Below are 17,598 nucleotides of genomic sequence, written 5' to 3'. Positions count from 1 at the left end.
ACAGGATTGTGGGTAAAAACGAACAGGATTGTGGGTAAAGTAGGACGCCGCCGCGATAGGGCCTTACGGAGGTAGGCTATGGAACCCCTAACGAAAGGGTCGTATGGACGTTTTAGGTCTCATCAGGACGAAAATTGTCTGACGGTAGCTATCACAACACTGTTAGAAGTACGTACATCTTGTGTTCGACCTGACCCCTATGTAAACATTCACTGTTAATGTCCTCTTAGCCTGTCTCGCCATAGTATAACACAGGAAATTCAACTTGAATGTCGAACCTACTGTAATTGATTGATGTATGATGGTTCTGATAATAAAGTTAGGGAAGCATAAATCTTCTCGTGTGATCGCGAGGTTTATGTTTGTAAGATGGGTTTATGGTAACATCTAATATTTCATATGTCAGATCTTCTTTACTATCTTATACCTAGATTAATCCATACGCCTGTGTCACCAATTGGTACATGGGTACATGGTGTTATTTGTATTTCCTTTAATATGTGTGTATCATAACACATAACCCTGTCTTAAATTGAGTGGCCTAGTATAAAAACGGCCCATGGCACATTTTTGAAAAATAGAGGGCGCTGTTGAAAAATGTCAAAGGTCACCAAAGGTCATCCATACAAACATAACACATCATGAATGTAACTCGGGAATGTTGTCAATTTAATCTTTTAAGCATCAAATTTCTTATGTATTTTATTGAACATTCGTACATTTACAGTGCCGATTTCTCCCAATGACGAAAATGACGTTTTTATACTGGGCCACTCAATTTACAGTAGGATATAACGCTCATTCTACAAAATCCGGTGCCAATCCACTATAAAAATTGAAAAAATAAAAGTTGTTCAAAAAGACCTGCTTTTTTGTTTATTAAGAGTAAATGTATCACTACTTTCAGATGTAAAAATTGCCAACACCACTTGCATATTTTTCTTTCAGGAAGTCATGATGTTTTTTAACACTAAAACTCAATGTAATGTGAGCTACGTTACCGATACAAAATGGGCTGGTTTTACTCAATCCAAGGTCATAAAAAGCAATCTAAAGATCACTTGAGTGAAATGTAAAACAGATTTCACCATTTCATAGAAGTTTTGAAGATGCTTAAATGAGTGTGTAACGTAGCTCACAGTAACGTAGTTCACTGGTTTTTAATGTTTTTAATGTGATTTGCGAACGTTAGAACGTTATGTTGGTTAATTCTAATATAAATGGGATTCAACGACTGATAGCTTTCACATATTATTAGGAAGTACATCTAATACAAGTGCATACTATAGAATCCTGGTAACGTAGCTCACCAATCTTAACATGGTCGGTCGAAATTTCAATGTTTACAATATTTCTATGCCAAAAATGCTACAGCATCACGATTTTTACTGGGATTTTTAAAAACCTATGAGTGTTTCCTTTCAAAAACTGCAAATTACATTGATACCTCTGTTTTACTTCTTTCCAATAACGTGTGTTAAAAAAGGGTAACGTAGCTCACAGCGTTTTGGTGGAAAGTGCAATTTATTTTAGAATTACACAAAGACGTTTTAATCACTAAAATATAATGTTGATAAACAATATGATGGTGCGTTATCTAATTAAAAAACAACAAATATGTAAAGAAATCGCATTTATTCAAAGAAAATATTCAGGGTTAGATGTGACACTTGAGCAGTGGAAACGCATTTTTAGCGATTTTTGAGCCTTTGCAAGGGTTAATCAAGCTGAAGAAAGCATTTAAAGTATGGAAAACTATATATGTCCGTGTAGATCTCGTTGAGTTCTACCAGAAAAACAACATATTTGATGCCCTAAATGCTTGACCAAGTGTTTGTGGACCAAAGAATGGAAAAAAGGCTATTGGCACCGGATTTTGTAGAATGAGCGATAATGTTTCCCGGATATGCTGTTCACTATCCCTGGGTCTTTATCATGTTTGTATCCATAGGCATCATTGATAGGTTTGCAGTCCTGGAAGCAGGTATACGAAGCTAGGGATGGCAGTGGCGTACCCAGGCCGCTCCTATCCGGGGGCTGGAGAAAAGGTGAATTTTGCCGTCCCTTCAACAGCCAGTGGCGTAGATTTCTTTTTGACATTGGGGGGATGAAGTTGGAAAAAAATCTTGAAGTATAGTCAATCCAGCACCCTTTGGCGACAGTATTAGTTTATGATATAAATGCGCGCAAAGCGCGCGAAAATTTTTGCTATTTTGAAGCTAAACTGATGAAATATGGTGTAAAAGTAGATTAAATGCGCGCGAAAATTTGCACTTTTGGGGCTAAAATGGGCAAATATGAGGTTAATTTGGTCAAAACCCATTATCAGGCGTCAACATTGGGGGGATGATTGTATGGACCATCCCTCCCTGGCAAAATATTGGGGGGATCTACGCCTATGTCAACAGCCCGGAAAGTTTGACCCATTTTTTTTTATATTGATGGTTGTTTGGAGAAGTATACATGCAAGACTCAAAAGGTTCAAGAGGTAGACATTAGTTTTAAGATCTGAAAGTTACCAATAATTTGAAACGGTAATTACGCAAACCGCGAAAGCCGGGTAATCGGCTAGTGTTTCATAAAATCTACATAGAGTGCCTCTATAGTAGTTCAATGAGTCTCGTGGCTTTTGTGGTCAGACGTTAAATCGGGAAAACACTATTTGAACACCTCCCAAGAAACTTTACTCTAATCTAATGCCCCTTTAGATCGCCGGACTTAAATTCTGTTAAATTTACTAAACACAAGATAAGGTATGTCCTTATAATGAACTCGTAGTCCAGTCAAATACTGCTACGCAATCCCCAGAAAATGAACTTTTAACAATGTTAAGGGGAAACCCACCCAAATTACTTAAGCTAACAACAGACACTCAAGATGGTGACCAGACGCATGTAACATCCACAATAAGGAAATGTTTGCTCAAAACCGTCCATCCCCATATGAATACATTATCCTTTTGTTTTGAAGCAGTTTTCTGTCTTTTCAGATCAAGTCTGAACTTTGGTTCTTCGGTTGAAGGCCTCAAGTGGCAAAACACCAATTAGAACCGTGAGTTTGGAGACATGATTTTTGGATGAAAAATACAAACAGGAAGATACAATCACCACAATTTGAAAGTTGATATTCCCCACACACGTCTTAGAAGATTTGTTCGTTAAAAGAGCATTTTGACAGGGATTAGGCTCGATATAGGCTTGAGAGTCCATGATCCACTAGCTGCACTGAAAACGTTTAAAAAGGAAAAGAAAAAAAGAAACGAGCTGAGAAGAGTTTCAAAGAGTTCGCCGTCGAAAAAGTGACACGCAGTAGTGACGACACCAAGAATCTTTTGTAGGGAGTATGTATATGGGGGGATTTTAATTTTTTCTAAAAATTAGACCCAAACAGGGGAGTTTCTGACCGGGAGGTGGGGGGGGGGGAACGGGGGGGTGAATAAAAATAATAGAAATTGGGAGGTAAATGCCTTCCCCCAGCAAACACACCGTTTTACTGAAGTTTAAATGTCGGGATAAAGGGTACGTTTTAATGATATTTATAAAACATTTTTGAAAACGTGATGCAAAACATTCTAACCGAATGTTATTTAACTGTTGACAAAATATTTTGCAAAAATGTTTCCCTAAGATATTTTACAATAACGTTTCTTTATATAACCCAAAATATAACCCATATTATAAAACGTTTTGAATAACGTTTTAAGAACATTTTTTGTGTTTGCTGGGCCCTTTCCGCCGAGTGGTGCCGCCACTGGTCATGCTGGTGACACGGACAAGTTTTCAAAACAACCAAAGTTTTCAGTATCCCATGATAGATTATACCCACCAAGGAAAGAGAAACGATATTGAACGGCTCTTTTCATAGCCACCATATCTGAGTAGCTACACTTAGCACATAATTGATGTATTCTCTGATAAAGACAAGGTGCAGTCTATTATATACGTGCTATCTTTCGATATAGCCACCAAGTAGGAAAGATAATCGACCTGAACGGCTCTTCAGAGCCACCATATCTCAGTAGCTATACTGGACACTGGGTAGTACACAATTGATATATTCCCTGCTAACATGGCTAAAGACAAGGTGCAGTATATATATACGTGCTTTCTTTCCATATAGCCACCAAGTAAGAAAGAGAACCGACATTGAACGGATCTTTTCAGAGCCACCATTTCTGAGTAGCTACAATGGACACTGGGTAGCACACACTTGATATATTATCTGCTAAAGACAAGGTGCAGTCAATTAAATAGTGCTTTCTTTCCATGCGGCCACCAAGTAGGAAAGAGAACATTGAACGGCTCTTTTCAGAGCCACCATATCTGAGTAGCTACACTGGACACTGGATAGCACATAATTGATGTATTCTCTGATAAAGACAAGGTGCAGTCTATAATGCTTTCTTTCCATATAGCCACCAAGTGGGAAAGAGAATCGACACTGAACGGCTCTTTTCAGAGCCACCATATCTGAATAGCTACACTGGACACTGGGTAGGACACAATTGATATATTCTCAGCTAAAGACAAGCTGCAGTCAATTAAATAGTGCTTTCTTTCCATGCGGCCACCAAGTAGGAAAGAGAACATTGAACGGCTCTTTTCAGAGCCACCATATCTGAGTAGCTACACTGGACACTGGATAGCACATAATTGATGTATTCTCTGATAGAGACAAGGTGCAGTCTATACGTGCTTTCTTTCCATATAGCCACCAAGTGGGAAAGAGAATCGACACTGAACGGTTGCAGAGCCACCATATCTGAATAGCTATACTGGACACTGGGTAGTACACAATTTATTATATTCCCTGCTAACATGGCTAAAGACAAGGTGCAGTCTATATATACGTGCTTTCTTTCCATATAGCCACAAGTAAGCAAGAGAACCGACATTGAACGGATCATTTCAGAGCCACCATTTCTGAGTAGCTACACTGGACACTGGGTAGCACACAATTGATATACACTAAGCCAAAAAAGACACTTATAATTTTTCACCAGGCCATATCTTAAAATCCTGTCCATCAAAATTAACCAAAATTACACACAGGATTGCCTCAATACTCTACTCTAAACACATGTCAGTAACCAATCAGTTGACCAACTGACACAACAGCAAAATGCACTGATATGGGAAAACTTCCTGGACCACATTCACAGCCCTATTGGCACCCAGCAAAAGAAATCTGTGAGAATGGCATCTTGAATCACAGGTCACAGCAACCAATTTTAACAACATTAAGTTAAAAACATTAAAGAGAGTCAAAACAAACTTACCAGGATCATTATGTCACATGTCCAAACAACTAATGAAGTACTTTAGTAACGAGAAGCATGGGGCAATCTTCCCCAGGATATCATCAGGAACTTGGTTGGAAGCATGAGAAGCAGGTGCACAGCATGCGTGCAAGCGCACGGTGGACATACCCGTTACTAATGGACTTCATTATTTTGTTTGGACATTTGACATGATGATCCTGGTGATTCAAGATGCCGTTCTCACAGATTTCGTTTGTTGGGTGCCAATAGGGCTGTGAATGTGGTCCAGGAAGCTGTTCCATATCAGTGCATTTTGCTATTGTGTCAGTTGGACAACTGCTTGATTAATGACATGTGTTTAGGGTAGAGTATTGAGGCAATACTGTGTGTAATTTTGGTTAATTTTTGATGGACAGGATTTTAAGATACGACCTTGTGAAAAAGTATAAGTTTCTTTTTTGGCTTAGTGTATTATCTGCTAAAGTCAAGGTGCAGTCAATTAAATACGTGCTTTCTTTCCATGCGGCCACCAAGTAGGAAAGAGAACCGACATTGAACGGCTCTTTTCAGAGCCACCATATCTGAGTAGCTACACTGGACACTGGATAGCACATAATTGATGTATTCTCTGATAAAGACAAGGTGCAGTCTATAATGCTTTCTTTCCATATAGCCACTAAGTGGGAAAGAGAATCGACACTGAACGGCTCTTTTCAGAGCCACCATATCTGAATAGCTACACTGGACACTGGGTAGGACACAATTGATATATTCTCAGCTAAAGGCAAGGTGCAGTCTACGTGCATAACTCTTTTTTGGCAAATTTATCCCAATTATTTCTCGTCTGTCGTCAAAAGATACCTGATGCTACACAAACCATTCAATTCATGGAATCGTAAACCCACATTAAAGTATTGTATGTGTTATAAACCCACATAGAGCATCACACCAAATGGTTCATTTGAAAGTCTTATATAAGCAGTATTTGTTTTTAGATGTCAGAACTAACATGACTAAATGGAGTCGGCATAGATCAAAGATATCGTATTGGGATATCAATACGATCATTGAAACCAAATTGATATGGATTAGAAATTAGATCTGGATGTCCAGCACGAGTTCGTGCGTTATGCAAACATCGCGTACGCCCTGCACCGCGGTCAGACGGACGTCGGACATACTCTGCGCGTCGCACGTAGATGCTCAATTGTTTTATCCAGGGTCTATGGTTTAATTGCACAATGCACGTCTACTTACACAGTCCAGATTGGTCTGAACTTATCTGAGTCAAAATCCTCTTCTTTCGTTGATGGAGAAATATTTTGTATTGGGATCCGTTGTCAAGATAATAAGATGTTCTGGTATTATATTCATAAATATTGTGGTTACTGATCTATGCTATTACTAGGAGTATTATATTCATAAATATTGTGGTTACTGATCTATGTTATTAGGACGTGATTGCAATTTAATTTGATTTATGAGAAATCCGGATAAAAATGTCAAATAGGTCTACATAAATAAGTTAAAACATAATGATATAAATTAAGTGTCCAAAACTAAGAAAACGCAGAAATTGCGCAACTTGTATTCTGATCAGTTTGTCATAATAACATCATGAAGAATCTTCATTGAAGATGAGCATAAACATTACAGCACGACATCGACAGTGTTCCATTATTAAACACTCATGAAGATGAGCATAAACATTACAGCACGACATCGACAGTGTTCCATTATTAAACACTCATTACCATTCATTAGCAGATTGTCTAAGCATGGAAGTAACACTGGTTTTAGACTGACAGACCCCTATTGGAGGAGTGTAATTAAATGAAATGAACAGTACTCTTAGCTTCATTAAAATACATATAGGAATTGCTTGAGATATTGTCTGTGCGTACCGGGATTGTTGACCGCTAAAGAGTCTAAAATTGGTGGGGTGCTGAGTGGGAGGGGAATCGGGAGGGGTGGAGACAGGGACAAACATTTTGGTCCAATAAGGGATGAAATCAAAACTCGACCGACGGTCGACCGCCGGTTGCGGGCGGTTCCATCCGGTTGGAGACGGTTTCTATTGTTCTAAACAATGGAAAGCGGCGGTCGAGTTTTGATTTCATCCCTATAACAATATTTTGAAGATCTACCTTTATCTTGAGTAAGTGCCCAAATGCGTAAAAGTTGAGTGCTATATAAACTGCACAGTTCTTAACAGTTTGTGCCGACTTCAACTTGATGATGACGAAGTCATGACTCTCAGATCAGACATGTTTCTAGGTATAGGTTAAGTGCAATTATTGTTATGAAATGCGTTTGTCACTCAAAATGTGAAATGGTGTATTTCCGCTATGTGGCTAGCGATGACTCCCTCTAAAAATAAATACTTCATTCTTTGTATACCGAAACATAAGCAAACATTACCGAAAGATTTTTTCTAGGCGATTTGGTTTTTGGTGAGGAAAAAAAGTAGTTTCACTGTTAATATAGCGTGCCAGTTAGTTAAATCTTACAGATCACTAGGTATATATATATAGTCAAAGACAATGTGTACTTATTAGCATGATATACCATTCAGAGATCCTGATCATAATTCTCTGGTCATATAGGCCCCTAATCATAGGTAAATTAATCATAGCCCTTAATACCCTAGTATAGTAGGCCCAATGTAAAATAATTCGAAAATCCATCCAAGTTTTCGCCGATAAACAAAGTCGAAAAACTTCAATTTTCGATTGAAAAATCCAAGTTTTTCGCATTTGTATCGATAAACTTCGATTTTCAATAAAATCCAAGTTTTTCACTGAAAAACTTGGTTTTCGATCGAAAGTACAAGTTTTTCGATTTGAAAAACCAAGATTTTCGACTGAAAAACGTGGGATTTTCGACTGAAAAACTGGGTTTAGGCATATCGACTGGGCATTGAAAGCCATTACAGGGCCAGGGAGGAGCTCTTCGCCCCCATTGGAATCAAGGTGTGAAAACACCCTTCCTTTATCCAAGTGGATGACTATTATAAATCTAGGGGTGGAAAATTTCAATGTCTTACTTTATATTTACAGCATTAATAACATTAATAGATAACTATAAACACCTTTAAATGTTACGTGTTTGCATGATTCAGCATTCCCATATAATAGTGTCCTTTCTTCTCTAGTTAGATTTGTTCCTTCAGTCAGTCTTCAGGGCAGGCTGTATATGGACCACAATATCCTCACCCCAATGGCATAGTTCAATAACCTCAAATAAACAATCAGGGTGCAAAATTTGACCTCATGTTGCCGAGTTTGAGTTTTTGTACTCAAAATTCCAAAGGTCAGTCAATAAATATGCAACTGTATTGGGGTTATAGAACCTAAAGCCCTACAAATGAGCATGTTGTGGATCCAGTGCGTCTTCAACCTTGGAATTAACATTCAAAGTTACTACAACAGGCAGGATTACCCGTTGTTTACCAAGTTCCATTTTTGTTTTTCCTTACCATCCCAAAAGGAAATTTGCCAATATGTTTTATTTATCATGCTTTATTCTTACATGATAAAATCGCGAAGATTTCCGAGATAGATTTTTGTAGAGGCGTCCGTTGATGGCATGCGGCCATGCGCGGATGAGAGACATGGACTTCATTTTTATCCTTATATTTTATAATTATAAGAATTTTTACATTATAAGTAATTTTTCCCGTTTTAGCCATACATTAATGGCCGTTAAACGAACAAGGTCGTATAGCGCAATTGTTGCACACTCCACTCAAATTGGTGGTCTATATGTGAGTCTTTTAAGACATTTCGTGATCCACAGCCTCATCCCCCTACTTTTCTCAAAAAAAGTTGAGATTTTTATATCACTGGAAACCTCTGGCTACATTATGTTTATGTACAAAATATTTCTTGCAGATTAATTCGTTTTGCAAAGATATCGTGAAATTTGAATTTCGTTCTGGTGCACCAGAACGAAATTACAACGCATTGTCTATGGAGCAGTGTAATACACATAATCATGCATAACTCGCACACGCAAAATCGGAATCAACTGAAATTTTGGGAATAGGCTTTTTTCGTGGATATGTACTGAAAAATGTCATAAAAAGAGGATGCTAGGATCACGAAATACTCCTTTAAAAGTTCTCTAGGCTTGCTGCAATACGGTACAATTATGCGTATTTATGCATAAATTCAGTGTCGGAATCAACCGAAATTTTGGAAATAGGCCTTTCCCGGTTTTTTTCGTTGATTATCGAACAAGGTCCTAAAAAGGATGATATAGGCCTATCACGAAATGCCCCTTTAAAGAGGAAGCCCCGCTAGAGCTGTTCTTCTGGGGTGAACCAAACCTGCCTGGTTATCAAACTAATCAGTAACAATGTTATATCTGAATTTGACAGGTGTTAATTGATGCAACAACATTAAAAGGTCAATTAGCATCTGTCAAATTCAGAGATAACCTGGTCACTGATTAATTTGATAACCGGGCAAGTTTGGTTCACCCTCAGAAGAACTGCTCTGAATCTGGCGGAGCTTCCTCTTTAAGCCAGAATGATGCAATGCGTTAATGTCACATTGTGGCAGTGGACTACTTAATTCTCAGATGTAAATGTTTGGAAACTCACCACATTATTCTCCCCCTACTCGACCTCGGTTAGAAGTATGTATATTTTCTTTCTGCAAAAGCATAATGTTTACTCGAAAGAGTTTGTCGAGATTAGAAAGCTTTGCAAAAGATTTAACCGCCATTTCGCAAGCAGACGACATTAAAACTGTAGGCTACACCGCTATCCAATCATAACACAAAAACCCTGTCCTAAAAAAAAATATCTTCATTTTATCCCAAATTAACGAACCATTGAAGCCTGAAGTGAGGGATGCACTTTTTAAAAGCAGTTTTTTAATCAGATGACTTTCAATATACGGTACGGTAAATTAATTTAAGAAATGTGAGTTTTGGTATTTTTTAATTGATAGTTCACGTAAGGCGAGGGTTAACCGCGTTTTTTTTCACAGAAAACACCCCCTTATAACAAACTATTTTCCAAATACACAGGCACTTAACAGTAGGGCGAGAGCGCCGGCCATACAGCATGTACAAACATCACATGAAGTATTCGCATACAATTAGAAGTCAAAAGGGAAAACTCTTTAATTGTCGCCACTAAAAGTAGTATGTACATTTGAAAATGTATAGAAATAGTGGAATATAAAAATAATTCAGTCCGCTTTTTTTGTGAAGTAGTTCGATTCTCTAAAGGACCTGTTTGCCCAAATACAATGAATGCATGGAGAGGTTGTCCAAGAATACCCTATCTGCGATAGCTGCTCTCTACAAATTTCATAATTTCTGTATTATATATTATAGAACATAATGAGCATTTTCGTAGTTGTGGACGTACATTCAGAAGACTTTGAGGACCCAGAACTCGGGGGGGGTGGCACTCAACTTAAATTTTGGTAGGGGTGTGCGGACTTCGGGAACTAAGAACTGATTTTTAAGCAAAATAGGGGCTTGATGAACTAAAATTTTAACATTTTTGAGGTTAGATTAGAGAATTAGATTTGAGGGAAAGTGAACTTATTGAGTTACACGTGTTTCAGTTACAATTGCTCTGTACTGTTCAAAACTTTGATGGAAACTGATACAGTTTTGTTTGCAAGAGGGACAAAGCTATTAGGATCCAGCAAAGACAAAAATCACAGTCTTTATCTTTTGGTCAAAATTTCTCAATGTTCTCCGTTGCGGACGTACATTTATTTTCGTTGCGGACGTAAAACTGAAATATTTCAATTTGTACGTCCGCAACGATGAAATTACATCATTTCTTAATACTGAACAGGGATGCAAAATCAAGACACCTCATGCAGAGGAAGTCAGTTATCAACTTTCAAAATATGCAAATTTTATTTGTTTGAAACCAAAGGAAAACTTTAAACAAGGTGGCTAAAGATGGCAGTTTTGTGAGTGAAAGTCCGCAACAGAGGTCAATTGTCACATTTGTACAGGGTGAAAAATAAACTTGTCCTGATTTTCTTGAAATTAGCAGCAAATTGTCCATCTATTCGTGGGGATTCAGAAAAAGTATAGTTTGCACTATCTGCAATGTCTAATGACCGAGATATGAGCCAAAAAAAACAACGAGTTTCAAGTTTTGACTATTTTGGTTGACATAAAATACGGAACTGCCCATGATATCTTAATATATAGGGGGCCTAGGCCTATATACCAGGCAGCTATTGCTGATAGGGGCTTCTTCTTAAGCTCTCGATAGACTGAATGGTAACCACGTTGTTGCCTTTACCAACCAATGTATTTGTAAAGCGGTCTGATTGAAACGGGTTTCGTTTTCACTGGTATACAACAAGTAGACATTTCCTTATATTTTGTTAATAAACAGAGTGAGGGTCGGGAGTTAAAGTAGTTTCATAGATGATCACGTGACAGATTCAACTTAGTAACCACATGTTTAGTGTAAAACCAATATCAATTCAAATCTTATTTCTCCCCAGTAGTCCTCTTATTTTGTCCATCTGGACCATCAGCCTTCATCAACTGCATCGCTTGGGCCTTTTCACTTTTCAACAATTTCTTTCGTTTTGGCATGGGGGAATATTATTATACCCTCAGTCAGAACTCTTAATCCCCTTGCGCGTATCCCCCATAAATGAGGCGACTGACTTGAGTGACATTCAGCTGACTCGACCCTATTGAATTTGCACAGTGACTAGACTTGAGCCCAAAAAATAGGCTAAATCATGACTTGACTCGAGCCAAATTTTGGTGATTCGTTTTAGTACAACTCTGGCACTGCCCGAGATCCCGGGCCCGAGAAACAACGATATCATGCTGAACTTGCAGGTCTATGTTTGCAACCTCTCTAAATAACTTTATAGAGACTGAATAACTTTATAGAGATATCAAATGTTACATGACTGAATTGGGCACGTTTGTATTGAGAAACAGGTCGCGTGTGCGAGACACTTAACCAATTAAAAGTGGTCATGTTTCACGGTAACCTAAGCATGCATACATTAATGTTGGCTCAACTTTCGAGAAACATGGTAAAAAGTGGTGAATTAGTTTAATTTGCGAAATTTATTCACGGAACTGCGAATTAAGCATGTTTTATTGGTTATTGAACTCAAAGAGGCGATATACTGGGCTTCAAGTTTTTGGAAGCAATCCGACTGAGTGAGAGAGGGCAATGCTCTAACAATGATCAAAATGTGGTAATGACTAAAAGCCAAGAAGTTTAAATCAAGCATGTTAATGTTTAGATCGGTTTTCGAACTTTATATAGAAGGAATACATTATGATTATCCTGATTTTTCATGACGATGAGCGAGTTTCAGAAACGCATGCATTAATAAAAGGCGGTTACGAACCTTCTCTCAAATCCAACAAGTGTAAATTAAGCATGTTTTAGGTTAATAATATTGGGTTGAATTTGAAGGTGACGACGGAGAGAGCGACCTCCTATTCAATTCAGGCTATTCACAAGAACCTAATCCCGTATAGGGAATTGACTCTACCTATCAAATTATACCGCACTTCTCATATCAAATTTAAAGGGTCGTGACCGTAGCGTGTTCGTATGTTTGTAAAGAACCAGATGTATATAGAGGGTCCCCTTTTTATTTATTTGTTCTTACTGATGGACTTTGTGCAATGTGGAAATATTTGGGTTTGGGTCGACCCAGACCCCGTCATTGTAATCTTTTGTTGAATTCTATTGCTGGTGTTTTCAGTTCAAATTCCTCTTTGCCATCGGTTCACGTGAAACCCCCATGTGCTCTTTTGTTTATATAATTGTATACACAAGTAGATCTGATCAAACCACGGGGGTAAAATCGGGACACATTTGGCTTACCCTACATCTCACCGAGTATACATTTCAATTGCGCAGCAGTGGCGTGGCCAGGATTTGCCACAGGGGTGGGCAGGAGGGCAACTTTCAAAGGAGGCAAGATTTGACGAGATTTGGCGAAGTCGCAAAAATGATGGGGGTGCCTTTGGAGATGTCCAACAGAAGGAAGCTTTATCATTATAGAATGGAACCGCTCTCTGAGGATTTTCCAGAGGGGGTGGCGGGGGAGGTTATTTTAAAGGGGATAATAATTATGTGAAGAAAATTATCAACATGATCAAAAAAATCAGTGACCATTATGTATAACATCCCACCACATGGAGCTGTATGGAGAGAGGTTCTAAAAAATCATGTTCTTGGCTAGAGAACCCCTTTTCTGTAAGGGTTCTTTATCACGGGTTCCTTAAAGGTTCTTCAAGCTTAAGGCTCTACAAAGAACCATTTTCTTGGCTACAGAACCTTTTTGGTTCTACAAAGAACCCCATGGAAAACCAACAGAACCTTTTTGGTTCTACACCCTATGCCTAGTTTTCCCTGGGTTTCTTTGTAGAACTAAAAAAAGGTTCTTTATCTAAAAAAATGGTTCTTTAGAACTGTAGGCTTATGAAACCTTTAAGGATCCCTTAACATAGAAGGGTTCTTTGTAGAAAAAAAAAATTCTTTAGGCAAGAAAATGTTTTTTCTTAATGTTGTGATGAGCCCTTGAATTAATCAATTAGAAAATCCCTTATTTATTATTTAAAATTTTAAGGTTCTTCAAAAATCTTTAGAACCTTAGCGTTGCTTAGGGTGCTATACATCTTTTTTCTAAAAGTGTATGTACTTTACAATTATTGCTCCATGCATCCTCTCTATAGTTATTTAATATTTAACTCGATATTATGTTTTTTTCTCATTACAGTGTTAAAAATGAGAATCGATGAAGTGAAGGAAACAAAAGAAGGCAAGAAGTATATGGGCAAAGAAAATAAACGCAAAATTTACAAGCGCGGAAGTCTATCAAATAAAGACCTGCGAAAGATGATTTTCTGGGTGCGAGAGGGCGCTAACTGCCGATGTGATATGCTGCAACCTGGAAAAGACAACTTTCTGGTGATGGGACACAGGGACGGCAAGAAGTTGTTCATGACATTTGTCCACAAATGGTCCAAGTCACGTGATTTCCGTCGTGCTATCAAGATGTTTAACCGCAAAGAATGCCCTGTCAAACCTGGAGTGAATTGAATTAACATTGACTGACTGTCTTAACACTTTTTAATAAAAGATTATATTTACTTGTCCATACTGTGATATTAAAATTTACACGACAAGAAACAGTCATGATTATATGAGACCAAAAAATAAAATAAAGTAAAATAAAATAAAGAACGAATTTTATAAATTATGACAGTTCTCTTGCTTGGTCCCAAGATGTGTGAATACCAGAAGTAGCTCGGTTCTTTTGTCCAAAATTGTGTTTTTATCGAAAATGGGATAAAATGCAAATTTTTGTTTTTTTATAATTGTTGTGTGCATCCGGCGTTTTTTGAAGTTTGAAAATCGCGCGCTGTACTATAATTGAAGACCGAATTGAAAAGACTAGTTTGCGTATGACGTCCTGTCAACCAGACCAAAAATGGCGTACTGCGCAGGTCAGCAACCAATCACGGCGCGCCTTTGTCATGACGTAAGACGCAAACTAGTCTTTTTAATTCGGTCTTTAATTATACGTATGATGTGCCAGAAAAGTAATGCAATCCCTACTGTATAACAGTTGACGGAAAAATGTTTGCGACTTTAACATTTACAAAACGTTTTCTTTCAAAATGATGTAAGATTTCCTGTAACATATTTGGTCAACAGTATAAAAATGATGTAGTGTTTTTGATGTAAAATGTTTAAAATGTTTTATATTTACATATTAAACCCAACATGTAAGTTAAATTGAAACTAGTTGACATTTTTTAAAGAACGTTTTAAAATCTATTTATGATGGGATTTAGTCATTTTTTCACAATAATAATTTAATTGTAAACTTGACTTTAAACAAATACCGTAAGAATTTGCCTAATGGCGCAGAGATGCTCCTTTGCCTTAGTATTTGTCACATACTCCCTCCTGAAAATCACAACAAGGATTGATTGTCAGTGCCCGTATTTGCTGGTGGGATTTTACGTGAGGGCACATTTAGTTCGTGCCTAAAATTCCAGTTATATCAAGTGCGCCATTAGGCGAACCATTACGGTATGATTTGTACGTGAAGGCATAATAAGAGATAAAACATACTGACGAAAAACTTTTGATAATAAATTAGCAAGCCAAAACAAATTTTTCTTAGAATTAAAGCCCCTTTCAGTGATCCCAGCAAAAGTGTAAACAAATTAAAATTGTTTATATACATTGCCTAAAAGTGAAGAATAAGTCAAAGTGATAGATAAGTCATTCACTTTTTCATTAATTAGGTTTTTTGAAATGAAAAATTAGGCAAAAATGAAGAAAACAGCAGTATTGACCAAGTTGAAGCCCCATTTTAAATATTAGCTAATTCTCTACTAAGTAGAGAAATTACAGATTCATGTAAAATGTCTTATTTTGTCTTGAATACATGCCTTTCAGCTTAACCACCAGCAGGCAATGTTAGCACATGACATTAACAAAAATGCCAAAATCGGAATTTTGATGACTTTTACGATCCTCCCGATGAACAAATCACTGAACGGGCCTTTAATCAATATAGTATAAATGTGATGCGATCAAGCAAAATCAGTCGGAACTCGGAAATATTGATTTTGAGATAGAGCCAAACAAAAGTAATATTTCCTTTTGTTTCCTATTGTTTTGGAAACTCTTTAATTGCTCATATCTTTGGAACTGATTGTTCAATTTCAATGGGGTTTTCTGCAAAATGCAGCTTTGTAAATGCTTTTACTATCCCATAAGAAACTGAAAATTTAATATTTCCGAGTTCCGACTGATTTTGCTTGATCGCATCACAAATGATAATCATACGGACTGTATCCATGAACATTATCTGAAAATATTATAAAAGATCTTTATACTTCTATGATTGAGTCCCAAACCAATTTCTTAATTAACTCCCTGGACACTACTGGTCATCTAACAGCATTTCTGATTGGTTGATAACTTAAAATGCTCATCTTAATAGCCAATTATGACTAGGCTTTAAACTTTTTATGGTCAAACTTGCATTTGCAGATGATCTTATAATACCCTCCTTGATTGGTTCAAAATTGGACAGAATGTTCATTTTGGCCAATCGGTAAGTAGTTCTTATGGGGTTTAAATGACTTTTATGATGTATTTTTTGTAAATGTATTCTATGTGAATTGTTACCGTATGTGGCCAAGCCATGGACATTTTCCTTTTTGACAATGTTATTATATAAATGTTTGTAGATAATCAAACTGTAGAACGCAATATAATGATAGTTTTTTGGGAAGAAAACTTGGGAATGTATATTTATATATCTTAAAATTATTATTATGATTATTAATATTGTTATTGAAAAAAAAATGAAATGCGGTAAAAACTGTTTATAGTCACTGTAAAAAACCTTCAGTATCAATGTATATGCTTTTTTTAGTTGCACTGTATAAAGATAGAATGGGAAGCTTTATTTCTGGGAGTGAGTGAGAAAGATCTGGTTTTACATCATCAAAAAGAATGTTTTGCACAATGAAAAGATTCTTTTGTATATAGTAGGCCTAGTCCATATATCTACCTGGAGTCACCGGGACTTGCTTTGAAGTTCAGCATGTGCTGAGTTGGCTTTGCGTTGTTTCTTGTGTGTACATACACGCCACTTTGATCGCGTGCGTACAGTATGAACACGCGCCAAGTAACACAAAGCTAACGCACGCTGAACTTCAAAGCCTGTGACTCAAGGTAGATACATGGACTATAGTAAAGTTAACTGAAAACAATATTGCAAACAATACAGTATGTACAGAGCTATTGGGCTATTCCAGTTGCAATCCATACACCCCCTATGGAAGACACAGGGAGTGTGAACCTCATTTGAAATCTGCATGTGTATGATTTTCAAATGGAAGAGCCCAATATTTAAGGGGGTACTACACCCCTGTCTATTTTTGCATTTTCATTTTTCTCAAAAATCATAGCGCATTGGTGACAATTAAGATGTATATTATAGGGGAAAGGACTACAACTACTGCACTGGAAAGTTTATTTCAGCACAGACAACAGTTGTGGAGTTACAGTCAAAAATGATGGAAAACCAATATTTGATCAATAAATCAATAACTACTTGCCTTGAGTTGCTGAATTTTCAGTGCAGTAGTTGTAGTCCTTGCCCCTAAATATACATATCTTACTTGTCACCAATGCGCTATAATTTTTGAGAAAAATGCAAAAATAGGCACAAAATTAGCGAGGGATGTAGTACCCCCTTAAAACAAGATATGATAGTTTGGAAAGGAATGTTTGAATAAAAATGCTTTATTTCAAAGATGTGTGGCCCTCTCAA

The 17,598-nt window shown here is 37.2% G+C and overlaps 1 protein-coding gene across 2 annotated transcripts in view; it reads left to right on the top strand.

The window, feature by feature from the left end:
* Positions 1-17,178, top strand: part of LOC140139739 (secreted frizzled-related protein 5-like) — a 120,355-nt gene extending 103,177 nt beyond the window's left edge. For both annotated transcript variants that reach the window (XM_072161445.1, XM_072161444.1), the window contains one exon: positions 14,014-17,178. In XM_072161445.1, the coding sequence (XP_072017546.1) occupies positions 14,014-14,336 (323 nt within the window). In that variant the 3' untranslated portion in view covers positions 14,337-17,178. The remainder of the gene's footprint in view (positions 1-14,013) is intronic.
* Positions 17,179-17,598: the final 420 nt, after the last annotated feature.

The sequence above is a fragment of the Amphiura filiformis genome, chromosome 18, assembly GCF_039555335.1.
Source record: "Amphiura filiformis chromosome 18, Afil_fr2py, whole genome shotgun sequence".
NCBI lineage: Eukaryota > Metazoa > Echinodermata > Ophiuroidea > Amphilepidida > Amphiuridae > Amphiura > Amphiura filiformis.
The sequence above is the reverse complement of the archived record's forward strand: the minus strand, read 5'-3'. Positions and strand labels throughout refer to the sequence as shown.